The sequence below is a fragment of the Paroedura picta genome, chromosome 18, assembly GCF_049243985.1.
Source record: "Paroedura picta isolate Pp20150507F chromosome 18, Ppicta_v3.0, whole genome shotgun sequence".
Taxonomy (NCBI): Eukaryota; Metazoa; Chordata; class Lepidosauria; order Squamata; family Gekkonidae; genus Paroedura; species Paroedura picta.
The window spans coordinates 8,437,028-8,465,000 of record NC_135386.1 but is presented as its reverse complement, the minus strand read 5'-3'; the positions used below and the strand labels follow the sequence as shown (position 1 = coordinate 8,465,000).

General features: G+C 46.4%; 2 protein-coding genes and 1 long non-coding RNA gene across 4 annotated transcripts in view; 1 reads left to right on the top strand and 2 right to left on the bottom strand.

Moving 5' to 3' along the window:
- The window catches only part of SPPL2A (signal peptide peptidase like 2A), a 25,900-nt gene extending 17,715 nt beyond the window's left edge, over nucleotides 1-8,185 (bottom strand). Inside the window, exons 1-6 of one of the 2 annotated variants that reach the window (XM_077317276.1) lie at nucleotides 7,966-8,185; nucleotides 4,824-4,943; nucleotides 3,593-3,775; nucleotides 2,566-2,655; nucleotides 977-1,110; nucleotides 514-665 (exon numbers count right to left, since the gene is read on the bottom strand). In XM_077317276.1, coding sequence (XP_077173391.1) covers nucleotides 514-665; nucleotides 977-1,110; nucleotides 2,566-2,655; nucleotides 3,593-3,775; nucleotides 4,824-4,943; nucleotides 7,966-8,019 — 733 coding nt within the window. In that variant the 5' untranslated portion in view covers nucleotides 8,020-8,185. The remainder of the gene's footprint in view (nucleotides 1-513; nucleotides 666-976; nucleotides 1,111-2,565; nucleotides 2,656-3,592; nucleotides 3,776-4,823; nucleotides 4,944-7,965) is intronic. The other variant, XM_077317277.1, reaches the window with a different exon arrangement.
- A 2,512-nt stretch (nucleotides 8,186-10,697) lies between these two features.
- LOC143827608 (uncharacterized) lies at nucleotides 10,698-16,641 on the bottom strand. Its single transcript, XR_013227362.1, has 4 exons — nucleotides 16,362-16,641; nucleotides 14,987-15,053; nucleotides 13,235-13,340; nucleotides 10,698-11,952 (listed from the first exon to the last, which is right to left on the bottom strand). It is a non-coding gene; the product is annotated as an uncharacterized LOC143827608 (long non-coding RNA).
- A 2,896-nt stretch (nucleotides 16,642-19,537) lies between these two features.
- Nucleotides 19,538-27,748, top strand: LOC143827629 (nicotinamide riboside kinase 2-like). Its single transcript, XM_077317323.1, has 8 exons — nucleotides 19,538-19,759; nucleotides 21,163-21,253; nucleotides 22,929-22,974; nucleotides 23,121-23,304; nucleotides 24,413-24,484; nucleotides 25,242-25,348; nucleotides 26,597-26,688; nucleotides 27,520-27,748. The coding sequence occupies exons 1-8, from the start codon at nucleotides 19,734-19,736 to the stop codon at nucleotides 27,523-27,525; spliced, it is 624 nt and encodes a 207-aa protein (XP_077173438.1). The 5' UTR covers nucleotides 19,538-19,733; the 3' UTR covers nucleotides 27,526-27,748.
- The last annotated feature ends 225 nt before the right edge of the window (nucleotides 27,749-27,973 follow it).

Genomic DNA, 27,973 nt, shown 5'->3' with positions numbered 1-27,973 from the left:
ATAATATAAGAGACATAACAAGGTAGGTTCGATAACGGCATCCATTAACAATAACAGTGATAACAGCAACAACAATTACAACATTAACAACAGAGAACGGGACCATTGACGTATCGACTGTAACCCTGCAGATTGGACAGATTGCTTATAATCCCAGCTTATATTGCTTATATTTGGGAAACCCTTCCAGGGTTGTCAAGAAAACCCAGCGTTTCACAAAAGTCTGCAGTAGGCAGTCAAAAAGACCGCTTCCTGAGACCCTGTAAAGCTACCACCTTTCTGAATAGAAGACAGTCCTGAAGAACTGATTTTGAAGGCCCAATGGCTGGCTCAGTACAAGGCGCCTGTGCATGTTTGTGGGGAGAAGATCCCATCACAGGGAAGAACTTTGAGCATCTTCTCCTGGAAGCCACGTGGCGAAGCCGCTGGTTGACCTCCTCTGTGGAAAAGCGGCCTTGGGCAAGCGTGCTTCAATTGAAAAGAAGAACCAGGGAAGTCCAAATGTCTCCTTACCTAGCCATACGTAGAAGTAGTAGAGCAAGACCAACATGACGCAGGAGAGTATGACGAACACTATAATTTTCGCCGGGTTGAAAATGACGCTTTCCGAATTCTTCCTTGAAACTTCCGTGCTTTCCGAGGAGGCCGATGCCTTCAGTTCCTCTCTGCGGAGGTAAGCGGAAAAAGCGACGCCTTCAGGACCGTTTATGCACTGGAAACTTTACTTCCCCAGCTCCTGCGCAGGAACACAAATCGGGGGCGGATGGGGTACACCAAGCTAAATACTCCCCCATGTGGGTGCAGGAAGAGGTGGGGCAACCTGCCACAACTAAAACTCCAGCCAGCAGCACAGCATGAAACCTCCAGTGCATAAACGGTCCAAATGATACAGGTAAACAAGGAGCTGCCATTGGGTATTTTTCATTTGAAAAAAAGAAGAAGGGTTTTTTTTAAAGAAGCGTTTGAAATGACTTACAGCTCTTCCATGCCACTCCAAAAGCCTCCCAACGCCACAGTGAGCACGGCGATCAGAAATATGACCACCATACTGAAGTCGAAGCGTGGCAGCGGTGGGGAATATAACGTCACATTTACGTTATTTCCGAGAGTCTGGAAGTTATAAATGCAGCAGTTAGGGGGGAAATGAACAGCAGGTAGGCTAGTGTAGAAAGCACCCCCCCTCCACCTTTGAACACTGTGCACTGTGACTCTGAACCTAGCAGTATGATGTAAGTATAAAAATAAATACTTCCACCTATGTCAGGCTTTCTCAATCAGGGTTTCATGAAATCCTGGGTTCTCTTGCCACCCCTGGAGGGGTTTCTCAAACAGGTGGGAGTTCATTATTTTTTTTTTAATTTGTTAAACATTTTTTTGGGTGATATATGGTCAATAGAGCCTCTTGTGGCGCAGAGTGGTGAGGCAGCAGACATGCAGTCTGAAGCTCTGCCCATAAGGCTGGGAGTTCTATCCCTGCAGCCGGCTCAAGGTTGACTCAGCCTTCCATCCTTCCGAGGTCAGTGAAATGAGCACCCAGCTTGCTGGGGGGTAAACGGTAATGACTGGGGAAGGCCCTGGCAAACCACCCCGTATTGAGCCTGCCATGAAAACGATAGAGGGCGTCACCCCAAGGGTCAGACATGGCCCAGTGCTTGCACAGGGGATACCTTTACCTTTATATGGTCAATATTGACCTGCCCCTCCCTCCCAAAAGGGGGGAGGGGAGGGTTCTGCGTAGGCATGTATACATTGACTATTCTTACTGTTTAAAGTTGTTGTTTTTTTTTTAATGAGATCAGCTAACCGGTAGCTGGATCGAGAAATCAGCATTAGTTGCGGGTTGTTACGCAACTGATGTGTAAAGAAAGGTAAACTGCTCTATGAAAGATAATAAGATTGAAGAATACAACTTTACACAAACTGTTAACCGCTAATACTCTTAATACTCTTTAAGTATTTGAAAGGTTGTCACTTGGAGGAGGGCAGGATGCTGTTCCCATTGGCTGCAGAGGAAAGGACACGCAGTAATGGGTTTAAACTACAAGCACAACAATATAGGCTAGATATCAGGAATAAAATGTTCACAGTCAGAGTAGTTCAGCAGTGGAATAGGCTGCTTAAGGAGGTGGTGAGCTCCCCCTCACTGGCAGTCTTCAAGCAAAGGTTGGATACACACTTTTCTTGGATGCTTTAGGATGCTTAGGGCTGATCCTGCATTGAGCATGGGGTTGGACTAGATGGCCTGTATGGCCCCTTCCAACTCTATGATTCTATGATTCTCGGATTTTATGAGCAGGAGGTGGGACTAGATGGCCTGTATGGCCCCTTCCAACTCTATGATTCTATGGTTCTCTGATTCTATGAGCAGGGGGTTGGACTAGATGGCCTGTATGGTCCCTTCCAACTCTATGATTCTGTGATTCTATGACTAGATGGCCTGTATGGTCCCTTCCAACTCTATGATTCTGTGATTCTATGACTAGATGGCCTGTATGGCCCCTTCCAACTCTATGATTCTATGATTCTATGATAAAAAGCAAGTCATTAATTCTGCAAGCTGCTTACCTTGCCAATGTCAAGAACATCCGCATAAGAGATAAGAGCAGTTGGAATGCTGAGATTCTTATAGGTGGTCCTGTCACCTGAGGGCGTGTCCTAGAAAAAGAAACGACATAGGATGTCGGCATAGCTGAACCCAATTCCTGAACGCGCATTTGGTTGAGGCTGGGCCTCCAGGAACATCCCCTTTCCCCCTTGAAATACACTCCCCAGTACCATGTGGTTCTGGCAACTAATGGAGGGGGCCATGTGGGTGAGATGGGAATGTATGGGGTGCCGATTTTTAGAGAATTTATAGCACTGCTTTTAACTTTGTTGATTTTATTTGGGTTGAGAGGGGCGATCCTATAAATCCGGATGGATGGATGGATGGATGGATGGATGGATGGATGGATGGAAGGGTGGATGGATGGATGGATGGATGGATGGATGGATGGAAGGATGGATGGAAGGATGGGTGGATGGATGGGTGGATGGATGGGTGGATGGATGGATGGATGGGTGGATGGATGGAAGGATGGGTGGATGGATGGAAGGATGGGTGGATGGATGGAAGGATGGGTGGATGGGGGAGGGAGGGAGGGGGGGAGGGAAGAATAAAATAGAAGTCTAGTGCCACATTCAAGACTAACAATACTGACCGAGTAAGCTTTTCTGAATTAGAGATTTCTTCATTAGATGCATGACTTTATCAGCCTTTATAAGGTTGCCACCAGATTCCTGTTTTATTCAAGCATACCGTATCTCTCTTTCCTATGATCTAAAAAAGTTTCACTTTGACCTGCAAGCAAAACTGCAGAGCTATCAGGGGTCCAGACAAAATGGTTCAGGAAGCAGTTATGGCCTCTCGAACGCTATCTAGTAGTTTCTGACATAGTGGGGGGAAACAGCCTTTACTGAAAATCACAAGAATGCTATAAAAATTCTACTGCAGAGGAGGAGGAGAAGAGCTGGGATTTTGGCCCCCTACGTTTTACTCCCCGAAAGAGATCTTTTTCCTCGTTGTAAGACAGCAACACACAGTATTACTTACGAGACCAGTTTCGCTGGCAATCAGGAGTATTTTAGCACCCAGGTTTTGAGCGATCCAGGCCTTCTCCAAAAAAGTGCAATTTCCCCTCATCACCACAACCGCCTTGTCCTTCATCATGTCATGCGGGACCTCCGCAGGGCTGCACACGAGTTTGGGGGTCAAGTTCGTCAACCTCGCCGAAGTCTACAAAAATAAGAACGGGTCTAGTCATAAAACCCTAGTTCAAAGGGTTGTTTTTGTCTGTATTGGCATAGAGTGAACCGAAGAAACTTAATCTGCGATATGAAGAAGCCATTCTTCTAGGCAAACGAGGTCGGGAGATGCCTGGTTTCGAGATTCCTGCTTACTATGAGACTTACTGGGCAATTCTGAACTATCGAGATAATTCTATTTCTAGAGTGTTATATAGCAAGAACCTTATTGTACGGTTTGTTTGTTTCTAACTGAAAAGAGAAACAGTTCCGGGGTTTCTAAATGGAAAAGCACTGCTTGACTGGCTCAAACAAACAAACAAACAAAACATATTTGGCAGATCTGTGACAGCACGCCAACATCACATGAAAATGGGATAAAGAAAAACCAAGCCATTCAAGACCCCCCTGAAATCCAAAGACCACTGAAACTTTTTGGAAAGTTCAAAATTTTTTTTATATTGCAGAAACAGCACAGCTGCCCTCCTTTGCCACAGAAAAACAAACAAAAAATCCTTTGATGTTCCAAAAATAATTACTTTGGCAGGATTTCTTTTTTATTGCATGCATTCCAGAAGTACAGCCTCAGAAGAACCCCAGATTATGAGAGTGACTCCAGTAAAAATGTCCAATAATACAAAAGACCTGCCCTAAGAGCAGGGTGGTAAGGCAGCCGACATGCTGTCTGAAGCTCTGCCCATGAGGCTGGGAGTTTGATCCCAGCAGCCGGCTCAAGGTCGACTCAGCCTTCCATCCTTCTGAGTTCGGTAAAATGAGTACCCAGCTTGCTTGCTGGGGGGTAAACGTTAATGACTGGGGAAGGCACTGGCAAACCACCCCGTATTGAGTCTGCCATGAAAACGCTGGAGGGCGTCACCCCAAGGGTCAGACATGACCCGGTGGTTGCACAGGGGATACCTTTGCCTTTATAGACCTGCCATGAAATTTAATAAGTCAATGAGGCATATCCATTCACCTCAAGAAGAGCAAGATACAAATGAGATAGATAAATTAAGACTGAAAGGAACATAATCACTTACAGCAGTACTTAATGAACTGGGAAGGGTGGTCCAAGAAGGATTATACATTATGCAGTAGTCCTTTTTTAATAGCGGATTGTCGTTATTAAAAGCATGCAGGATTCCCTCTTGGGCACATATCTAAAACAAAAAAAGACATTTTCAACATTAATCCTGGGTTTAGATAGTGTGATGACCTCAATAAGGCAAGTCTCATAGTGTTAAGAACTGAGATTAAGTGCTAAGAACTGAGATTTAGTTAATCTCTTGCCACATCACGTCTTATACAGAACAACTTCAGTATAAGGAAATGCAAAGAATTTTCACACCATTCAAATGTCTCCGACATATCCAGAAGCCGAGCAGAATTTTGAAAATTGCTCTAGGTACCATTTTAAAAACACACTTTGATTTATATTTTATATATTGGCTTGACACTTGTCTCTATCGTTCCTTTATTGTTTGATCGTTTTGTTGATTTTAAGATTGTTGTTGTTTTGCTTATGCTGTTTTTCCCGTTTGGGTTAGAGAAAAGGGCAGTTTGAACACATATTCACAGGCAAAAAATGTAAGGCGAAGCCATTCAAATCCCATTTCATGTCATAAACACATTAAACCTGGTTGCATGAGAGAGTAAGAATTAAATAAAAACAGCCTCTATAGTTTTAAAGGATGCAGAATTCAGAATCCCCCAAGATTCAAACAATACTTACCAGGACTAATGAGAAAATCTTAACAGCGTCACATGTTTCTAAATCCACTGACTTCAATGGACATAGAAGGGTCCCTCCAGATGCCCATGGACTACAATTCCCATGAGCCCCTGCCAGCGTTTGACTACCCCTGGTTCAGGGATTCAGCCTTCTTAAGCAAAGAGCCTTTCCAGATTTTGCAACAAGCACAATTTAAGAACTGTAAAAGCAGACACAGGGTCCAGAAGTGATTTTACACTGTCGTTATGCCAGAAAACAAATCTGCCTAGTCAGGTAATTACTCAGTTATGGCCCAACTGGACAAACAATTTGGAGGCATTTTTAAAATTGTCTTTTTTTTTGGTGGGGGGGGCAGAGAATCAAGCCACAGCTGACTTATGGCAGACCCGTGGGATTTTCAAGGCAAGAGATATTATAAAGTTTGCTACAAGCAGCCTCTGTATTATGACTCCCTCACCCTGGTCTTCCTTGCAAATGCTGACCAGGGCCGACCCTGCGTAGCTTTTGAGATCTGAAGAAACGGTCTCACATTTCAGAGTAAATTTCATATCGAAATATCAATTAATATCAACCAATATTAATTTTATAAAATTGGCTGGAGTGTATGTCTTTATTTATTTATTTGGCTTCTATGCCGTCTTATCCTGCAAGCCGGCTCAGGGCGGTGGAGTTTAGAACAAGATCATAATCTGTCTGCTGTGTGCGTTTCTATTTAGGACCTCCTCTTAAGCATAGCGATCGGCAAGTAGGTCTCACTGAATTACCGAGCGGCATGGTTGAGTTCAGATAGTGAGATATAAAAATACAGCACAGCATATCCTGTCCCTTGCCTAGTTTTCTCAGAGAATCGGCCAATGTAATTTCACAGAGTGCACAATGGACCATATTAATGGGGGGACACACACACGTTGTGCCCATTTTGTCTTATTTTCCTTCTCCGGCCAACAACCAACTCCCTGGCTACTTTTTCTTCAGCTTTCGGCTCCACCAATCAGAAACAAATTTTCAATAATTCTTGTTCACAAGATAAGAAGTCCCAGCAGAAGATAAATGAACCTCAAAAGGTCAAATATTAACTTACGTGGAACCAGAGTTCAACGGATACAGTATACTGAGAGTGCACTGGAGCCAAGAGAGTAGCTTCCTGATCATCTAGCCCAGTGGTTCTCAACCTGGGGGTTGGGACCCGTTTGGGGGTTCAACGACCCTTTCACAGGGGGCGCGGCAGGGCAAGCAGCTTGGCCGGGGAGGGGGGAGGCACGATCCACTCAACTGCCTTACGAGGTAGATCGAGATAGACTGTTTATCTGTCTGGAGCAGCGGAAAAGAGCGAGATCGGCATGGTGGGACAAGAGGCAGAACTGAACTTAATATCACCTCATTCTTGGATGCTACGGATGATTAGGGGGATCTGTCCCCTTTGCAGATAATTAATTAGGATTGGACGAAGAGATAGGACTCGAACTCAGCAGTAGAGGCAAGGTAGAAGACCAATACGAGAGATAGTTTCTACCAAAAAGAGACTGTGATTTCAGCAGGTCAATTTCGCATCTCTCCTCTCCTCCAATCACAGCGAGGGATTTCAGCAGGTCAATTTCGCATCTCTCCTCTCCTCCAACCAGAGCAAGGGATTTCAGCAAGTCAATTTCACATCTCTCCTCTCCTCCAACCAGAGCAAGGGATTTCAGCAGGTCAATTTCGCATCTCTCCTCTCCTCCAATCACAGCGAGGGATTTCATCAGGTCAATTTCACATCTCTCCTCTCCTCCAACCAGAGCAAGGGATTTCAGCAGGTCAATTTCACCTCTCCTCCAACCAGAGCAAGGGATTTCAGCAGGTCAATTTCACATCTCCTCCAACCAGAGCAAGGGATTTCAGCAGGTCAATTTCACATCTCCTCCAACCAGAGCAAGGGATTTAAGCAGGTCAGTTTCACATCTCCTCCAACCAGAGCAAGGGATTTCAGCAGGTCAGTTTCACATCTCCTCCAACCAGAGCAAGGGATTTCAGCAGGTCAATTTCACATCTCCTCCAACCAGAGCAAGGGATTTCAGCAGGTCAGTTTCTCATCTCTCCTCTCCTCCAACCTCAGCAGGTCAATTTCACATCTCTCCTCCCACCGGATGGCCACCTGGGCCAGGTATGGGGCTCAGCCTTTGCTTTACTCTTACAAAAAGTTTGCCTGGCCGGATCAGGGCCGCTTCTAGGCGTGCCGGGCTCCTCCTCCTCCTGCCCTGCACCCTCCTGGCCCGGGGCGGCCTGAGGCATTTCCTGTCTGGCTCCTCCACTCCGGGCGGGCAGAAGCCCAGAGGCCGAGCGAGGCCTGCCGTGCCCAGCGTGGCCTTTCCCCGCCCAGGTGAGGGGGCGCGAGCGCTCACCTGGGCCCGCAGGTGGGAGCCGCCCTGTTCGCCAGCGGCCCTCCCGCCCCACCCCGGGCATCCCCTGCTTACCAGCGGGAGGAGCAGGCCCCAGAGGGCGGCCCGCAGCACCCCGGCGGACCCCATGCGCCTGCCCGCCTGCCTGCCCGGGAAACGGCCGGGCCTCCGACGCCCCTGGCCCCGCTCGCTCGCTCCGAGGAGACGCCGCCGCCTTCTTGTCGCCCGGCCGCTTCCTCTTTCGCTTTCCCCGGCTGTCGGCGCTCGGAGCGGCCGGCCGAGGACTCGCCTCTTCGGGGCGGGATTTCCTCAGGGGGGAAGAGGAGGAGGAGGAGGAGGAGGAGGAGGAGGAGGAGAGGGGCAGCCGCACCGGGCCCGGCCGCGGGGGAGAGGGGGGAGGCCGACGCCCCCGCCCCACACCGGTTAGGGTAGGTTTTTTTTGGGGTGGGGGTGGGGGTTCAAGGGGCCCACTTTTTTTTGCTGGCAGAGAAAGTGGCTCTCCAGGTGTCCATGGACTACACTCACCATGAGCCCCTACAGTTACCATGTGCTCTCCAGATGTCCTCGGACTACAATTGCCATGAGCTCGCCAGATGTCCATGGACTACACTTACCATGAGCCCCTACAGTTACCATGAGCACTCCAGATGTCCATGGACTACAATTACCATGTGCTCTCCAGGTGTCCTCGGACTACAATTGCCATGAGCTCGCCAGGTGTCCATGGACTACACTTACCATGAGCTCGCCAGGTGTCCTCAGACTACAATTTCCATGAGCTCGCCAGATGTCCATGGACTACACTTACCATGAGCCCCTACAGTTACCATGAGCACTCCAGATGTCCATGGACTACAATTACCATGAGCTCGCCAGGTGTCCTCAGACTACAATTGCCATGAGCTCGCCAGATGTCCATGGACTACACTTACCATGAGCCCCTACAGTTACCATGAGCACTCCAGATGTCCTTGGGCTACAATTACCATGTGCTCTCCAGATGTCCTCAGACTACAATTGCCATGAGCTCGCCAGGTGTCCATGGACTACACTTACCATGAGCCCCTACAGTTACCATGAGCACTCCAGATGTCCATGGACTACAATTACCATGAGCTCGCCAGGTGTCCTCGGACTACAATTACCATGAGCTCGCCAGGTGTCCTCGGACTACAATTGCCATGAGCTCGCCAGGTGTCCATGGACTACACTTACCATGAGCCCCTACAGTTACCAAGAGCTCTCCAGGTGTCCATGGACTACACTTGCCAACATGCTGGAAATTATAGTCCATGGAAATTATAGTCCAAAGCTTGTAGCAATTGTAGGAACTCATGGTAAGTGTAGTCCGTGGATGTTTGAAGAGTCCATGGATGTTTGGCCCCTGCTGGTTTATGGCCTCACTTTAATTGCTACTGAAGCATGGAGAAGTTGTGGGAATCTGGGCTAGTCACAGTCCTGTTTAGAGCTGTTCTGACCGAGCAGTGATATCAGGGCTCTCTCAGCCCCACCTACCTCACAGGGTGCCTGTTGTGGGGAGACGAAGGGAAGGCGATTGGAAGGTGCTTTGAGACTCCTGGTAGAGAAAAACGACGTATAAAAAAAACAACTTTTCTTCTTTTATAAATTGTTTTTGAAACACATTTTAACTTCTTGTAAACTACCCCAGGTATATCCACAGAGGGGCAGTATATAAATAAATTTAAAAGGCTCTTCCCAAGCGTGAGCAAATCGGCTTATTTTGGAAAGTCACAAGGGAGCTAGCTGGCTTGTTCTGTTTGCCATGCTCAATAAAATCAGTCTATCTATTGCAGAGGCTTATATATATATATGATAATTATATCAAGCCACCTACCATTCTAGAGTCCATCATGATTGAACCGCCATGAGACCTTTTGGCAAACGGCGGTATATAAATCCAACTATAAATAAATAAAAATGGATCATTGCTATGCTATAATTTGTTCTGATGACTTATCCATCCCTGTTAAACATCTTGTGGTTCATATTTGCTTGTATATAGTTGGAATTCTATAATTTACCATCTTTTGACATTCAACCTTCTGCTAACTATTTATGCCATTGTACTTTTTAGCTGGGACAGTGAGGAAGATTGATGTCCCCCCCCCCCCGTGTGAAGCAGCCACCTGTGTTCTCTTGACCCTCCTTCTCCCCCCAACTCCAGAGGTAGAGATGGGTGGGGGTGGCATTCTGCCATGTTTTCTGTTCCTGTGTGCTGTTGTGTCCATTTTAATTGGGTTTCTAGTGGCATTTTTATTGGACGTTTGTAACCCGCCCCAAACCAGTCTCAGAATAAAATAAAATAAAATAATAATACTATTTGGAGCTCTATAGAAGGAAATATCTGGTAGACTCAAGAGGGAGGAGTTACCTGTAACTTAGGTAGATGTGGAAGCCCCTTTGGAAGTGCTTCTCGAGGACAGATGCTCAAACCACTCAAGGGAGTAGCCAAAACAATACACAGAGCATTTTTAGCTAGAGCCAACTAATATGTGTGCCTGCTTCTTTGCTGTTTGGAATCCAGTCTACTCTGGCATATTTTAAGAAGAGCTGCATAGACTCTTCTTATGTGTTTTGCTGACGTGGGCAGTGTTATTGAATGGTGGGGATTAGGACAAAACAAAAACAAAAAAACCCCAAACTCCTCCCAACCATTTGAGTGTCCAATTATTCAATTATCTAACCCTTAGTGCTTTGCAGTTCATGTCTCCAAAACTACATGTATCAATAGCTGGACTCAAGTCACAGCCCTAATTGCTGGTTCTGAAAGGATCTTGAGGCAAAGCTGCGTTTCCAAAAACATTTAATAGACAATATTTTCCTAAAACAAGTACAAAACCGTTTGTGCCAAGTTTAGCATTTAACACCATTCTCCATTGTGCACATGTTGGAATGCCACATCAATTACTGAACATTAACACTGGGCTATAGCAATTTCTAGTATCTGTTCTTTACTTGTACAGAAACTAGAATGCTTTGACAGTATGTTATGAGTGTTAAATATGCAGGGATTTCAGCAAGACTGATTTATGTTTAAAACACAGAGATCATTAGTTTAAAAAAACATGACGTTCAGGGCCATCTTACTCCTCAGGCAGGAGAGGGGTCTACTTGCCCAAAGATATTGGCAATCTTCATTAAAACTAGGACTTCAGCCTTCTGCTTCTGTTTCATGCAGCTGAAACCAAGCTGTGGTTCTTTTAAAGTTGAAGCCGAAAGCAATGGCATGCTTTTGTCCTGTTCCAGAAGAACCACGGTCTATGACCCACCTTGTAGAAACTTGACCATCTTACCTGGGAATACATGGAACGCTCAACTCAGGCTGCAGTTTCCGTTTTATGTCAATGACTCAGAAGGGTAGAAGTTAACTAGTTTATCAGGTCACTTGTACACTGCATAAAAGCTGGAATGTGGAGAATCCACAGTTTTTCTGAACAACTTAATAGCCGTGGAAGACACAAGCATTAAGCAGAAAGAGGTTCATTGCATAACATGGTGGCCATCTTCACAGGTCTACCTGTTTAAGGCGTAAACGCCATCTTTGACCGCCTGGATCGGGACCGTCTCCTTTCTAGAACTTTCCCAGGACAGTTCCCGTCACAACAGAAGCAAGGATCTCATCAAGCTCGTCCTACTCGAAACAGAAATTACCCCACCTGATTTTTTTTTACAGGGGTATCCTTCACCAAATCCTTTTGTGCCCATAGAGATTTCACAAGGCCCTTCAGGGAAATATGCAATAGTCATAATGCAGAAGTACTTCTAAGCATGTTGCACTTCTCAGTGCCCGATTAGAACCGTGCAAGCAAAGCGTTCCCTGAGTCACCCCGAAACAAGTGGTTGAGTCAATTTAATTGTTTACAGCCAGCTATGGCTGGAGATGGCTGGACAATTGCATTCCGCTACACCCGGCTTCTCTCCAAATGCTCCTCTCCAAATGCAGCTTGCCAGAATTTCAACCGAGAGCATCCTAAATCTGCAAGCTGGCCGAGTGGTTTTCGCTGTAGCCTCCTTTGGACTTCATCTGTTCCTGCACCAGCCCTACCTAGAAAGGATATCGTTTAAGCACCTTGAATCCTGCTTCAACTCACCGTCTTATCTGAACAGCCTAAGCCAATTAATAAAGCACTATATTAAAATAAGCTCCTTAATTCTAGACCAAACATAGTCTTGCCTGCTCTCTGAACATCAAGGTCACAGCTGTGGCCAACTTTTAATGGAACTGAATTTCTCCCAGGTGTGGAGGGAGCCCGAAAAGAGCAAACAACCCTGATTTCACTAGATATCTGATTCTTATTCATACTAGAAGTAAACTCTGCAACCAGCACATAGCCCAATTTTATGCATGTTTCTCAGAAGCAAGGGCCTGTATGTTCAATGTTATTCACATTGCAGCTTATAACAATTTATTTGGGCTCCTTAATTTTTCGTGGAAAGAAAGAATAGCCTATATAAGTCACCTTGAATGTCAATATTACTTAAAAGGCAACATAAATACTAGAAGGTGTCCCCCAAAATTAAAATTTAAGCCCCTCACCAAAAGTGCTTCATTTTACATGCAACGTTTTAACTTGCATGTCACTTGAATTTTAGATACAGGTATTTCAACATTCATATCCTGCTTTGCTTATTTATTATTATGTATGCTCTTGTGGAGCAGAGTGGTAAGCGGCAGAAATGCTGTCTGAAGCTGTCTGTCCATGAGGTTGGGAGTTCGATCCCAGCAGCCGGCTCAAGGCTGACTCAGCCTTCCATCCTTCTGAGGTCGGTAAAATGAGCACCCAGCTTGCTGGGGGGTAAACGGTAATGACTGGGGAAGGCACTGGCCAACCACCCCGTATTGAGTCTGCCATGAAAACGCTAGAGGGCGTCACCCCAAGGGTCAAACATGACCCGGTGCTTACACAGGGGATACCTTTACATTTACCTTTATACTTATATACCACCCTTCCTTGCGGCTCAGGAATTGGGCTCCCTATTTTCTAATGGCAAATGAGAGAACACCTTAATGTTTGAGGCTTTGTGGTTACTATGGATAGTGAGTTGGTGCTAAGTGAAGCCACCCGAGTTTTTTAAATTAATTCAGATTCCTGTTATACACTCTGTAACTTACCCTTATGGAGTGATGGTTTTGTATCCAAGCAAAGGTTTATTGAAATGCAACACGAACTCAAAACAAAAAACAAAAAAGATACAGAAGCCAGGACGACTAAACTGAGATCCTCGCATTTCATTCTATTAATTCTACTACATCTACACAGAGTGAAATCTAGCTACATTAAGTTACCGCGGATATAGTTTGACTTTTTCGGCTAGCGGATACTTGCATTTGGAAAGTCACTGGCTGTTTCTTTTCTTCCAACGTGGGTGATGTGAACAAAGTTCATCGGCTCTCCTATCATGTTTCTGTCAAATCTTCTATGTCTTTTCTTTCAAATGGAAAGGGGGAAAAAATCAAAAATTTAAAATCCAGGCTAAGTCCTAGATAATTGGAACAAAGTATGACCCCAGGGGCACCTTGAAGACCAGCAGAATTTTATTTTATTTTATTTTATTCAAGGTATAAGCTTTTGTGCGCATACACACTTCTTCAGATACAATGAAATGGAAGTAACCACTCCATACGTATAAGTAGAGGGTGAACAGTAAATGAGCATACGAGATGTTCAACAGATTCAAGGACCAAACAAGAATAGCCAGCTTAGCTTATCTGGTTTCCATTTGTTGGGGTTCAATGCTGGGAGGAAACAGAGGAAAGGCAATAAGGGTCAACATTGGAGATTGATGGGCAGATGTATCCTTAATGGTGGAAGGCTGAGATTAATTAACTGGGACCCTGCTGTGGATCTATCCATCTCCTCTCAAGCACGGAGGTGACCTTTCAGCATCTTCTTCGAAGTGGGGAGATTGGGATGCATTCCTCTGGTCTGGAGAGAACTCTACACAGCCAATCTACTATTCCAAATTACATGACAGTATGGTTATTCCAATTAAGAAATAAAATAAAGACAAAGCATGTCCCTTCCGGGGGATTCGTGAGAATACAGAAGTAAAGACCGAACGAGCTGAGCAGATGTAGTGAGATGAGAAAACAGAATCCTTGTTGCATCTGAAAAAATGCACATGCAGTCACCTTGAATAATAAAGCTGCCACTGGACTCAGTTTTTGTTCTGCTGCTTCAGACCAACAGTACTACCCACTGGAATATAGTCTAAAGTCTAAATCATTGTAACTCCTGAGATATTACCAACAACACCATTTCTCTGCCTGTTGTGAAGCCTACATAGCCAGGTTTGCCATCTATACCCTCATAAAGTTCAGTTAACGTGCATGCGCTGTACATCACAGTTCCCACTAGCATCGACTCCCTTAACAACTGCAACCCTTTAATTAGCAATCCCCTAAATCTTTACAAGGGTTTATATCCTAGATCAGGATATAAACCCCTTTGGGGTTTGACCCCTTTCACAGGGGTCGCGGCAGGGCAAGCAGCTTGGCTGGGGGGGGGGCGCCATCCACACAACAACCTTGTGGGGTAGATCGAGATAGAGCGTTCGTCTGTCTGGAGCGGCGGAAAAGAGCGAGATCATCATGGTGGGACAAGAGGCAGAGCTGAACTGAGAAACCTGGGGGGGGGGGAAATCATATGCAATCATGAACAATGGATCTTCACGCCATGGGTCAGTTCTGGTTTCGGTTTAATTTCTGTGAAAGAACACTTGAATCGTTTTACGGTTGGGGGTCACCACAACAACATGAGGAACTGTATTAAAGGGTTGCGGCATGAGGAAGGTGGAGAACCACTGGTCTAGATACTAGTCAAAACCCCCTGAAGAGTCAGATGACCTTGCGCAAACAGGAATTAAATCTATCTCACCACTGAAGGTGGATAACTAGGATTTGCTCAGTTTGTGCCTTCTAGAACCTTAGAGAACAACAAGATTTTGGGACATAAATTTGAAAGAAACTCCCTTCATCAGATATGAATAGAAATGAAGATCCCCGTGTCCTTATATCCCAGCCAGAAAGGAGGACAGGTGTTTCTCAGAAGTTGTTGCCCTGAAGTCAACTCACCGGCTGGGACTGGTCACCAATACAACAGTTAAAACAGACCAGGAATTCAGTCATTATAGTGTGAAGCCTTGAGAGGGGAAAACAAGAACAGGCGATTAGTCTTCCCACAGCTACTGAACAAACAAAGTACTATTTTCCACACGGAAACATTACTAACAATTTTTAGCATGACTTGGTTGAGTCATTTTCTGTTGACATATCTAACTTAGACATCCTACAAGAATACATAGTTGTTGTAACAGGCAAGACGAAACACCAGAAATCAGTCTGAGAGAAGCCACTAAGCTTTGCTTTATGTTACATTCTACACTTCCAGAGGCAGTAAGGTAAGGCAGTAGACATGCAGTCTGAAGCTCTGCCCATGAGGCTGGGAGTTCGATCCCAGCAGCCAGCTCAAGGTCGACTCAGCCTTCCATCCTTCCGAGGTCAGTAAAATGAGTACCCAGCTTGCTTGGGGGTAAACGGTAATGACTGAGGAAGGCACTGGCAAACCACCCCGTATTGAGTCTGCCATGAAAACGCTGGAGGGCGTCACCCCAAGGGTCAGACATGACTCAGTGCTTGCACAGGGGATACCTTTACCTTTTACACCTCCAGAGAAGTCCTAAGAGAGAGCATATCTTGCTGGACATACCTTGCTCAATCCTCCACTACTGAAAATTAAAACAAAAAGATGCTTTGAAATAATGTCTTTGTAGCATATCCTTTGTACTCTGTAAGTCCTTTGGACTAAACGGTTTTTAAGAATTTGGACTGCCTCAGAAACTGAAGGCACGTGTAAAGCCCCCCCACACACAATTCCAGGGGGTCCCATGGTGCTCTACAGTTAAGTGACCTTCACGTTGTGATGTTAGGGGTCTTGTGCAGTTTGCAGACCATAAGATTGAAATAAAGAAGCTGCCAGTTACTCCCAAAGTTCAAACTTTCCCTGGAAAGGGTATCCCACTGTTGCAAGACCGCGCCACTTGTGTTCAGCTAAGACCACACTAATCCTCAAATCGGCTCTGGTGCTACAACCCCGTGAATCCTTAAACTGACGCTGGTTACATGGAATATTGTAACACAACCCAATAATCCAGGCCTTCCCCTGACACAAGAGCCTTATTATTTTGTTTTAACTGGTTTCACTTAAGATTATGGTTTTTAAGGACAATGACTGACTGCATTGCTCTCCGGTTAATATAATAATTAACTTATTATGGCCTTCTTCTTCATTTCACATAGTGACACTTTTACAAAAAAGAAACAACAGTTACTTAAGGGAAAACCCGCCACCAAGTCAGAACTAACAGCTTGGATAAACACATCGGTCTGTTCAAAAAGGACAGCAAAGAATGAGACGGCTCCTTCTAAAGAGACATAATTAGCCACTCACCACATCTGCCCCCTTCACCTTTTCAAAATTAGTTTATCAGAGCTCTTCAGCATCCTGGCATTTTTTTGTTTAAGCCTCTGGGTGGAGTACTCCTTCTTTTATAGCAGCTCTTTCTGCATTCAGTAGCACTTATAATCAAGCAGCAATGCATAGGCTTGCAGCCTTAATTGCCCCTGGCTTCTCTCAATTAACATCTTAAAACCACACCAGAGCAGTCAGTGGGGGGGCTCTGTAATTGTTTGGGCACTGCAGCCTTGCATGAATGTGAGACGGCAGTTTTTATTTTTGTTTTAGATTTTGAAGCCTCGTATCAGTCATCAAGGAGGCTTTCTCATGGAGGTTCCCTGAATGAGGACAAGGTGAGGTTAATGAGCGCTTGACGCTTGCCAATGTCTTTCTTTTCCTGTTGAGACCTGTGCCTTTAAGGACAGGTTGCCGAGGGTGTCACTCGGTTGCCGCCCAAATCTCCTGGTCCTGTTGGACATTCCCCAAATTTATTGTGGCACAAGCTTGCACGAGCCTGACTCCGTTTTGTCAGATGGTTGTTTTAAAGGCAGAAAGTCAACCCGTTGTTTATAACTATTTTAACTCTTGGTAACTATTCTTGTACGCCACTTTGAACGACCTCCAGGCAGAGGCCATAGTATCTTAAGACAAATTTGGGATTCCAGTTGCCAGGTGGGGACCCTCCTGGAATTATAGCTCATCTCCAGATTACAGAGATCAGCCCCCCTGGTGAAAAAGATTACTTGGAGAGTGAGCTGGGCTTTTTGGTGTTGGACCTTACTGAAGCCCCTATCTTCTCAAGCTGCTTTCCAGATGTCCAGGGATTTCCCAGTCTGGCTCTGCCAACTGTTAGCAACCGGTCCCCACCTCACACTGAGGGGTAGTTTATAACTAGACAACCAGAATGACTCTCCTTTACTGTCATAGCAAGTATTAATTTGCAGGAGGCTGCCAGCCTGAATTGAAAGTGAAATAGATGTCAGCTAGACTAGAATATAAATGCGCTGTCTCCCCCATACAGGACATAAACATGCATGCCAGCCAGATATCAGTCTCCAGGGCACAACCAAAATAAACCCCAAATTACCACAGGTAAGCAATTGCCAAAATGCAAGGAAGCACCAATGTGAAAGGCTACCAAAACAACTTCCATATTCTCTTTGTTTTCAAAAGGTTTCCTCAGTGGCCAAGATGGTGAATGGTAAAACGCTGTCCGCAAAAAACACTACCCCCTTTTCACCCCTTGTTTTCCCAAGGCAATCTTGTACCCGTGTTTGTGTGTTTTTGTGTGTTTGGTTTGCCTTTCTCAAATGATCGTTATCTGATTGGGTTAGAGTTTCTTAAAAGGAACCACCCCCTACACATGCTAGTGGAGATCCCATAGCTAAGTCTCCAGATAAAAAGCTAATTTTCTATTAAATTTGTGCAGCTAGGATACTCTTCAGCTACAACACAAAGAGAACTTTTACGAACAAAGAGGGAAAACAGAACAGCAACAATGAGAAAATGCAGGCTTTATATGTATATAGCTAATTGTTTCAGGCCACACCCCTTTAGACACCCTATTGGTTGTTAACACACTCTTAGGGTTGGCTAATCACTGTGCTGATTGGCTGCTTTAAACATTCTAGCAAATTGCAATTGAGGAGCCAGGATCCTGGTCCTGGCACAATTCAAATAAATAAACTCCCTTGCATCATATATGTCCATATATAACCTTTCCCCAATTAAATCAGGAGAAGTCCAATTTGGGTAACAGCAAATGTACCCTCCCATCTCCCAGTAGGACCAGGCAAAATGACATGAAAAATTTTGACCTATACGGAACTCTTTCTCAGGCTGGACATTTAACCTTAAAAGTAAAGGGGCCACAGGTTATGGGCAGCAAAGCATGAAGATCATGGGAGGCAAATGTGAATCAAAAGTATCAAGTTTATTTTGTGTCAGTAAGAGCAGGGGTAGTCAACCTGTGGTCCTCCAGATGTCCATGGACTACAATTCCCAGGAGCCCCTGCCAGCAAATGCTCCTTCAATTTGTCTATTTTCCTTTGTATATTTCAATGCAGTCGAAATATACAAGCATGCTTGTGGAGTAAAAAGCCCTCAAGTTCGGGGAGGGCGGTATATAAATCTAAATAAATAAATAAATAAATAAATAAATTGTTAACCATCATGGACTTTCCCATCCAAGTCCTGCTTAGCTTCTGAAATCTAACTAGCCTGGATGACCCTGGTCAGGGCAGTTTGGGTGGTGTTAATAAAAGGGCTCTGAACTTCGGGTCTGTGAATCTTGCTTTGGAACAGTGCAGTGACCAGCGACCTGCCTTCCTTCCTAAAAACCAAACCAATGTTACATTTTTTATCCCACTCTTCTTCCAAGGAGCTCAGGGTAGTTTAGAGTTTAAAAAAAAGAGAGAATTCGGCATTGCGTACGAAAGCACTTTTAAAAGTAAAAAAGCAATTGGTTTAATTGCCATCTTACAACGCTTGGCCAAACTGTGGCTCTCCAGAGGGCCAGGGACTAAAGTGACCATGAGCTCCTGCCAGCAGGGGCTCATGGTCATTGTAGTCCATGCCCCTCTGGAGAGCCGTAGTTTGGCCACCCCTTAGATTGTGTAAGTCGATTTCCTCCAGCTAGGCTAGATTCCGGAGATTTTAGGTGCAGGGGATCACTTGGGCATGAAACTGGGGTCCCTGTGGGTGGGCAGGTAGTTGTATGTTACTACATTGTGCAGGGGGTTGGACTAGATGACCCTGGAGGTCCCTTCCAATGATCCCATGAAGAAAATATTGCGCTATGCCCCCTTTTCTTTCCTCAGCAGTGACATCTGTATCAGCACAAGGCACCATGTACTTTTAGTGAGGAACTGAAGAGGCTGCTTCCTATTTTGGCCATATGGACGCGCTCTGGCGCGTGTTGCGTGCGTGACTCTTCCTTGGGCGGGGCTCTGACCTCCCTCCCGCCTGAGGGAAGCGCATGGCAAGCGCGCGAGGCGGAGGGCGGGAACCTCGAGGACCGAGCAGAAGCCCAGGCGGCCAACGGGCGCTCGGGACGCTCCTCATTGGCCAGCGCGGGCTAACGCTCCGAACCGGCTGCCTCTTCCAGGCGTGTGATTGGCGGCCGCGAGGCTCCGCTAACCAATCAGCGCGGTGGGTGGGGTTAGGCAGGAGGAATTCGGCGCGGGCGGGCGCGCTTCCCTCTTTCGGCGCGCGGCGTCGGTGAGGCGCGGTCGGGTCTTCTCTGCGGCCGTTCCCCGGAGACTATGGCGGCGCCCGGGAGCTGACGTTGGTGCTCTTCCTCCTCCTCCTCGTCCTTCTCCTCTTCCTCCGAGTTCCAGCTTTCGGGGGGAATCGCCTTCGCCCACCATGCAAGTCATCATCGGCATCGGCGGGTGAGCAGATGGGGGAGGGGGGGAGCCCGCACTGCACTGCACTGCACTGCACTGCACTGCACTGCACTGCACGTGCGTCGGGGCGGAGGGATTGCACGAGCCACAGCGGGGAAGGGTGGGTGTTGCACTGCAGTTGCACGCTTTTAAAAAAAATCTTTATCCTCCCTGCAAGCAGAAAGCTAGCGCATCAGGGACAGAGCGGGCCGGGGAGGTCCTCCTCGACGTGCAAGTTAATTATTCGATTGGGTTTTTTCCCCCCGTGGCATAGCAACAACAAGTAATGAACCGTGGACAATGGAGTTTACCTATGTTGCAGTGCTGCTTCGAGACATCTCTGCTGCCCCGATTGTGCTACTTATAGAATAGGATCGTGGAGTGGGAAGGGGCGATCCAGGCCGTCTCGTCCCACCCCCTGCTCAATGCAGGATCAGCCTAAAACATCCAGCAGAAGCATCTGTCCAGCTGCTGCTTGAAGACCGCCAGTGAGGGGAAGCTCCCTACCTCCTTAGGCGGCCCATCCCAATGCTGAATTAGAGAATCCTGGGTGGGAAGGGGATATCTAGTCCAGCCCCTTGCTCAATGCAGGATCAGCCTAAAGCATGCATGACTTCAGCCCGCGTATGTGAAAGTCAGACGTCTAACATTAGCCATGGTCATACAGGAAAACAAATGTATAACTGCATTTCAGCTTTTGGTGTCTTCTGTTACTTTGTTGGAAGCGTGTAGCTCACACCTTGAATAAAACTTTGATACACAGCATACCCAACCTGAGCCAACTGGGATGGCCAGGCTATAAAAACAAAATTATTATTATATAGTATCATTCTTTCTGCTACGAGGTTTGCTGGGCAATCTTTGTAGGGCTGAGTTATGTGGATCAGGAATATTGCGAGACGGTAAAGGGTTAAAAGTGTGGAGGGTTTGAATTTTGAGAATTGGGGAAGAGGAGGTTAATTTCATACTAATCTTATTGACCCTAAAAGCGTCCTCTGCATTTGCAGTGGCTTCCTTTTCTCCCTGGCTTAGGTTTGTGCTGATAGTTTTTCTATATTAAAAATCAGCTTCTTCTCTCCCCCAACCCGAAAAACAGCAGTAAAATAAATCTGTGCTACTTTGCCATGGGTAGACAACCGAGCGGGGAGAGGTTTACAATAGCAACAACAAACATAAATCCGGCAACTCCGGGTGGGGTGTGAGAAAGAGAATGCAAGCAGAGAATAAAAATAGCATTTTTAACCAGGATGTCAATGTCACAGGATACAGGAACTGCAGCAGCCTGACATTTACAAAACATGGTTGTGATCTTTGTTTACTGAGAATTTTCCATTGTCTACCACTGTTGGGTGTTGGGTGTAATCTGACATAATTTATAACCTTCCTCCCTGCCCCCCATCCTGTTTCAGGGTCACCAACGGTGGGAAGACCACCCTCACCAACAAACTCATGCAAGCTTTACCCAACTGTAGCGTTGTGCATCAGGATGATTTCTTCAAGGTGAGTCTGACAATGAGGTTCACGACCTCCCTCCTACCTAGGCCTGCAACCTTTCCTGCGACATCAGGCACAGTTGACCTCAGTGGGAAGCTTGTGCCAGCCTCGGATAAGGAGTCTGTATTCGTGACTGGGAAATATTTGCCTGCGTTGAAAAGAACTAGCGTCTCATGAACTACATCTGGTTTTTAGCAGGCTGGGCCCTAAAAGTTGCACAGCACTGTATGTTGCAAAAAACCAGGAGGTGTGCAAGATGGTTTTCCACCATGGGTTAAATCCTTAAATTTTGGGTTGTGTTTTGTGGGAACAGGTGGAGGGTGTAGTGACTAGAACCTCCGTAGTTTTCAATATAGTAAAAGGTCTTAGTTTACAGTATGTACAATTGCGACTAGCCAGGTGTGACTAGCCAAAACTGTGCTGAGGTTACTTGAGCTTGGCACAAGGCTCATTTTCAGCTGGGAACGGCGGCCCAGAAGAAATTCCCATTGGGCCCCTGCCAGAGCAGTCCCCCAGGTATCTCTATGCTGAATAGCAGCCCCTATGTGAAATAAGTAATATGAACTGCCCCTGATTTGTTTAGTAATCAGGTGTACTACGAGGAATACGTTCGCTTGAGTAATGTCAACAAATCTGGGAGTTGTCACTTTAAGGTGTATTTCTGTGGTGGGGGAAGGAAGGTGTTCAAGTGCCTAATCGAACACCTTTTTTGCACACCATGTTTTTTGTGCTTCCCTTCACCTGTATGCAAACAAATGAAGAATCCCTGCAGTTTGATAACAGACGCCTCTTTTCCAGGCGTTTATTATGTTGTTGTACTCTGGTCTTAAGATAGTATAATCAAAGTTGATGGAAATGGAATGCTTGGGAGAGATTTTTTGTGTGTGAGGCAGCTGGTATTTAGAAAGATTTAAGGATTCCATTTGGTCTGTGCCTAGGGAAAAACTGTGTGTGTGTGTGGGGGGGGGGAGCAAATTAACATGAATTTGCTTATGTTACACAATTTATTCTGTTTGCAAGTATAGCTTTCCTGGGGCTTTGCACAGCAAAGTATAGACTCAGAAATCTGTGTTCAACAGATTTGCATGTTTAAGTTGAGAATCTGCTCCAGTCACATAAAAAGGAGGAGGGAAACAGTTTGTATGGATTTTAAAAGAACAATCTACAGGTGAACAGGGCTGAACTTTTCTGGCTCTCTCTACTCCTGCATACACCTTCTTAAATGCACCACTGAGTATAGTAAGAAATTATTCTCTGGTGCCCTGTGGGTTCCAGGTACATAGATTTGGTGCATTAACATTTGTGTACGTTCACCGTATATTTGTCCTGTACAGGAACTAGATTTTGACTCCTGCCACTCCTTCAAATTGTTTCTATTTTGCAAGGTATCAGTTTGGGGGTGGGGGTGGGCTGGACCCGGAGACTGCTCTGCAGCCACAAGATAACACCCTGGTGCGCTGTCTGATTACTTTTGTCTCCGCGCCAGCACTGAGATAAAGGCGAAAGGGTCATATCACCACTTTGTAGTTCGGCCCTGCCTCGGTTTGCCAAACATCCAGCATTAAGCGCGGTTCGGCAGCCAGAGGTATTCGGAATATTTTACCCGTTTCCCCTCCCCTCTTCTTAAAAAAGAGTGTCGAATTTGTGTGCAGCTCTGCAGACAGTTTTTGTTCTGTTTCAGCCCCAGGATGAGATAGTGGTTGAAGATGGATTTAAACAGTACGATGGTAAGTTCTGTTTCTGTCCACGGAGTCCCGGGTTTACTCTGAGAAGGGTCTTTCCGCTCTAGTTCTGCAAGGTGCATTTTTGCATGACAAAAAAGAGTGAGCACATCTAATTGCGTTAACTCGGGTGTGTTTCCTTTTTGTCTTAGTCATCAGTGCTTTGGATATGGATGCCATGATGAATACCATCTACGCCTGGAAGAAAAACCCGGTCAAGTTTGAACGATCCCACGGCATTAACACACTAGATGCCAGAACGATAGAAGATTCAGAGGAGAAGGACACCACCATCCACACCCTTATTGTCGAAGGGTTCTTGCTTTATACTTACAGGTAACTTAAAAGCACACAGAGTTCTGAAGGGGTGGTGGCTTCATAATTCCAGGACGTCTGCTTATTCTCAGCAGGTATTCAGCTGTTGTAATGGGTGTTGAAGAGCCTCTTGTGGCGCAGAGTGGTAAGGCAGCAGACACGCAGTCTGAAGCTCTGCCCATGAGGCTGGGAGTGCGATCCCAGCAGCCGGCTCAAGGTGGACTCAGCCTTCCATCCTTCCGAGGTCGGTGAAATGAGTACCCAGCTTGATGGGGGGTAAACGGTAATGACTGGGGAAGGCACTGGCAAACCACCCCGTATTGAGTCTGCCATGAAAACGCAAGAGTCAGACATGACTCGGTGCTTGCACAGGGGGATACCTTTACCTTTAATGGGTGTTGTGTGAGAAGTCTTAATGAGAGCAGGTTGCAGTAACACCAGCTTCCGCTGTCCCTGTGCCTCCTGACTATGGACCGTGAAGAATTGCTTGTCTGTCTGTTTACTGTGGCGTGTGACCAAGGCACAAAAGCACAAAAGAGGCAGTTGGGCGTATCCTTATGGAGAGGCTGGGCAGGAGTTAACCTCTTAGTAAGCCATGCTGTGTGTTCTTAGTCACCGCTTTCAAAGCGCCGTTTGGGTGAATCAGACGTTTCCTCATCTCGCCGCAAGAACTTTAGATTAGGATAGTGGTGTCTGCTCTTGTGGCCCTCTGATTTTGTGTCAGTGAAGGCTTGCAGAACAAAAAACGCTCATTTACATGGCATGTCGGTGTACAAAGCGCTTTTGTAGCACCAGTCTGCAAGAGGTTCAGCCAGCATTCCCTATGTTCTTGACAGCTAAGGGGTGATCAGTGTGACTTCTGCAAAGCAAGAGTCCTGCCTCACCGGCCCTATAAAGCCAGATCAGCAGACAGGCTGTGGCTTACTTGGTGGTTTTGACCAAGTCCTTTGCCAAAAGGCAGATTAAATTTAGTCAGTAAACTTAGCTGGCACAGAGTGGCAAGATGGAACCTTTTGTGACTAATTAAAGAAGAGGGCGGCATCGGTAAGAATAAGGGAACAGTTTTACAGTAGAAGGGAGGCAAGCAGCGAGGTTCACTGTATAGAAACCAGGACGTTTTCTTTTGCAGGCCCTTAATTGACGTATTTGACTACCGGTTCTTTCTTTCTATTCCCTACGAAGAGTGCAAGAAGAGGAGAAGGTAGGCCTTTAAAAAAGCAATAGACAACCATTTAATTCAAAGGAGATTCGGATTTGGATAGCCCTTCTGTCAAAGCATTCCAAACAAATGATTTGAAACCATGCACCAGCAGAACAACTAGATAAGTCAAGGATTAACGGGCAGACGAGAGCTTTTTTCCCCCCTTGTCTGACTCAAGAGGGAAGCTGCCTTGGAGAGATGCTGTTGGTAAGCAGTCGATCTGTTCAGGGACTGGCCCAGGAACTGAAAGGGATGCCTGACAGATTTCCCTTCGTCTGGATCAGCTAGGCCCCATCCCAAAACAGTCCGTTGTTCTTGGCTCTCAGGGGCCAGATTCCCTCAAGGTGTTGGTAGCTCTGTGGTCGAGGCAGTAGGGAATTACTTATGCCCATAATCACCTCCCAAACCTGCACAGTCAAGTCCAAGGCAAATCCCTCCCCCCCAAAAAAAAACAGTTTTGTGTGCCAGCATGTTCACAGCGGCAGCCCCTCCCTCCCCCAGCAGCTTGGGCCTCAAGAGCGTCTGCTTACCCTTTAGATCAGGGGTAGTCAAACTGCGGCTGGCAGGGGCTCCTGGGAATTGTAGTCCATGGACATCTGGAGGGCCGCAGTTTGATTACCCCTGCTTTAGATAGATGCTTCTCTTAATCTGAAGGTTCAATTTTCAGCTCTGATGGTGAACTTGATGTGAGTCTCTGGTTCCCCTGCTTAAATCCGAGCTTAAACTCAGATTCTCTCCCCTCTCCCGAAACGTCCAGTTCAAGGAATTACACTGTACCGGATCCACCCGGATTGTTCGATGGTCACGTCTGGCCCATGTATGTCAAACACAAGACGGTCATGGAAGAGCTTCAGGTCGACGTCGGTAAGTGAACCGGGGAAACAGGAGCTTTCTGGCGTGTTAATTTGAAATACGGCTGGGGTCAGAAACGTGACACTGAAGCCGTGGATTTCACGCTGGCCGTAAGCACTGCTGGTTTAATAACGCTTGATCCTGCAAGGCATTCTTCAGTGTGGACTTGTCTGCTTTTCAAAATTTGTATTTTAAACTCGCTTTCTTGGCTGTCCTGAACATTGACATGGGTGGAAAAGCAGCTGAATATTTGCAAGTACTCGTCCCCCGCAAAACATGGGCTCTGCCTCCCTTTGCCAGGGTAGAGGCACGGAATTCTAAAGCTGAAGGGCATGGAAGGACCTCGTGTTCAGCCTTTGACGGCCACGGCACATGGTCTCGGTTAACGGCTTCCGGTTTGGAGGATATATGGCAGAACATGCAGCTCTGCCTTTTTTGTTGCTGAGGATCTTAGCCTGGAGGCATTTCCCCCCCTTCATGCAACAGAGAAGTGCAGCTGTGTCTTAATCTTTACCGCATTGCTCTAGGGCACTTCGAGCGATGATCGTGAAGGATCAACCGTAGCACCTGTTTGGCTTTTATAGGCAGAAGGGGGTTGTGAGACTTGTGTTCTGGTCCCTCTCCCCTTGTTTAAAGAACCCCCCCCCCCACACACACACACATACATACAAACACACACACACCCCTCACCCCCCCTAAAAATTACCAGGTTATTCCATCAATTTGAAAGTGAGAGTGCTGAATAGGGATGGGCCAAAAGTGTCTCGCCAGTCAAAATTTGTCACAAGCTTAGACTGATTTGGAGCCCCTGAACCGATGTTCAGGAAAGGCGCCTTCTCTGAACCCTTAAGAGACTTGTCCAATTTTGCTGTTTAGGGTCATTTTAGATCAGCTGTCAGGGCCATTTCAGTCTTAACAGCTGACAAGTGGATCTGCCCCACCATTAGGTTAAAGTGTCTGTAAGCCATATCACCAGTTGGGTTTGCTCCCCCCCCCCCCCCGCAAATGTTTGCCAGCCATTTAAACCTAACAGGCGGACCATTTAACTCTTCCTGGGCGATCCCCCCCTTTTCCCAACCATAGGAAATTACGGCCCAGAGAAATGGGGAAACAAGCTTGCCAAACTGGTTTTTGGTTGGGTGGGGTCTGGTTTGGGGTCTGCCCTGAAACTGTACTTTTTTAAAAAAAAGTTTTGTGCCCATGCTTGATTCTGAACCCTGCAAAAAGATCCTTTTTTTAAGAGCAGTTCTTAAATTTCAGTTCAGTTGAACGGAACACAATCCAGGGAGGAGCTCTTCAACCATGTGTATGGGCACATCCAGAACAGCCTAGAAGAACTAATGAAAATGCTGGTAAGTGTGACGTATGACAGTGGTCCCCAACCCCCGGTCCGGGGACCGGTGCCGGTCCTTGGATCAGTCGGTACCGGGCCGCGGCTCGTCCTCCCTGGCTGCTGGCTCAGGGGCTGCTCTGCCACTCTGCCGCTGGCTCACCTTTGGTGTTCTCCAGTGGCTGCCATGGCTGGGGCTCCCCCTTGGCGCGGCACTGCACAGCTACTGCTGGCAGCGCCCCCCAGCGGTCAACGGGGAGTCAGGGGTGCCAGTGGGAAAGCAAGTGGAGCAGGGGCTCAGGTGGCGGTGATGTCCCTCAGCAAAAGACTACACCCCCACCGGGCCTCAGTAAAATTGTCAAGTGTCGACCAGTCCCCGGTGATAAAAAGGTTGGGGACCACTGACGTATGACACTGATTCTTTGTAGATTACCTTGAACAGTAGATTTGGACATTAGCTGCCTGTGTTTTAGACTCCTGGTAATTCCAGATAAACCACGCGAAAAATAAGAATCTGTTCACGTCATTCTGCAGCGGTCTGAGCCCCACCTTGAGCGTGCTTGCACAGAAGTAAATCCCTCTAAAGTACTTGGGACAATCGCTAGTAAATGTGAAGCTTCATTTTAACGTGTGAAAGCTAATGGGAAAGACAATCCACAGTAGCATGGGTCTTGTAGCCCCTACTTTCCTGTAAAGTTCCCCGTGCTGTTATAAAAACAGGGACAGCTCCATAGCATCACCAACCTGTTGGCGCAATTGCAATGTGCTTAATGTTCTTCTGTTTAATGTGCTTTGGAAGCAACTCTGTCAACATTCACAGGACAACTTTCTTTTTTTCTTTTATCCACTGCAGAGCTAAAGAAGCAGCTGGCAGCATCTCAGAAGCTGCAAGACGCATATTTTTGGTAACTTATTATTATTATTATTTTTTACACACATCCCTGGCTTGGCTGTCAAGATCCAGCTTCTGTGAAGATTCTTCCTTTTTTAGTTTTTTTGGGTTTTTTTTTTTGTTAAAGGTGTTGTTGACATACATGGGTGACCAAGGTGACCTTGATTAAAAACGTTCACCACTCAAATGATCTCCGGAACGACCTTGTATTTTGTGTTACGGCTACTGTATATAATCATGGGAACTGGCGACGATGACACACAGGGAAATCGCAAGCTAAATAAACTGCATTTATTCACACTGGGATCTGCAAGGGGTGTGTGTGCTTTGACCCAGGGGTAGTCAAAACTGCGGCCCTCCCGATGGATTACAATTCCCATGAGCCCCTGCCACCATTTGCTGGCAGGGGCTCATG

Excerpts from the sequence above, each read along its gene's own strand:
- LOC143827629 (XM_077317323.1), top strand. The coding sequence starts at position 19,734 with ATGCAAGTCATCATCGGCATCGGCGG. Across the intron at positions 19,760-21,162 it reads GTCATCATCGGCATCGGCGG|GGTCACCAACGGTGGGAAGA; the intron begins GTGAGCAGATGG and ends ATCCTGTTTCAG. Across the intron at positions 23,305-24,412 it reads TTCTTGCTTTATACTTACAG|GCCCTTAATTGACGTATTTG; the intron begins GTAACTTAAAAG and ends TTTCTTTTGCAG.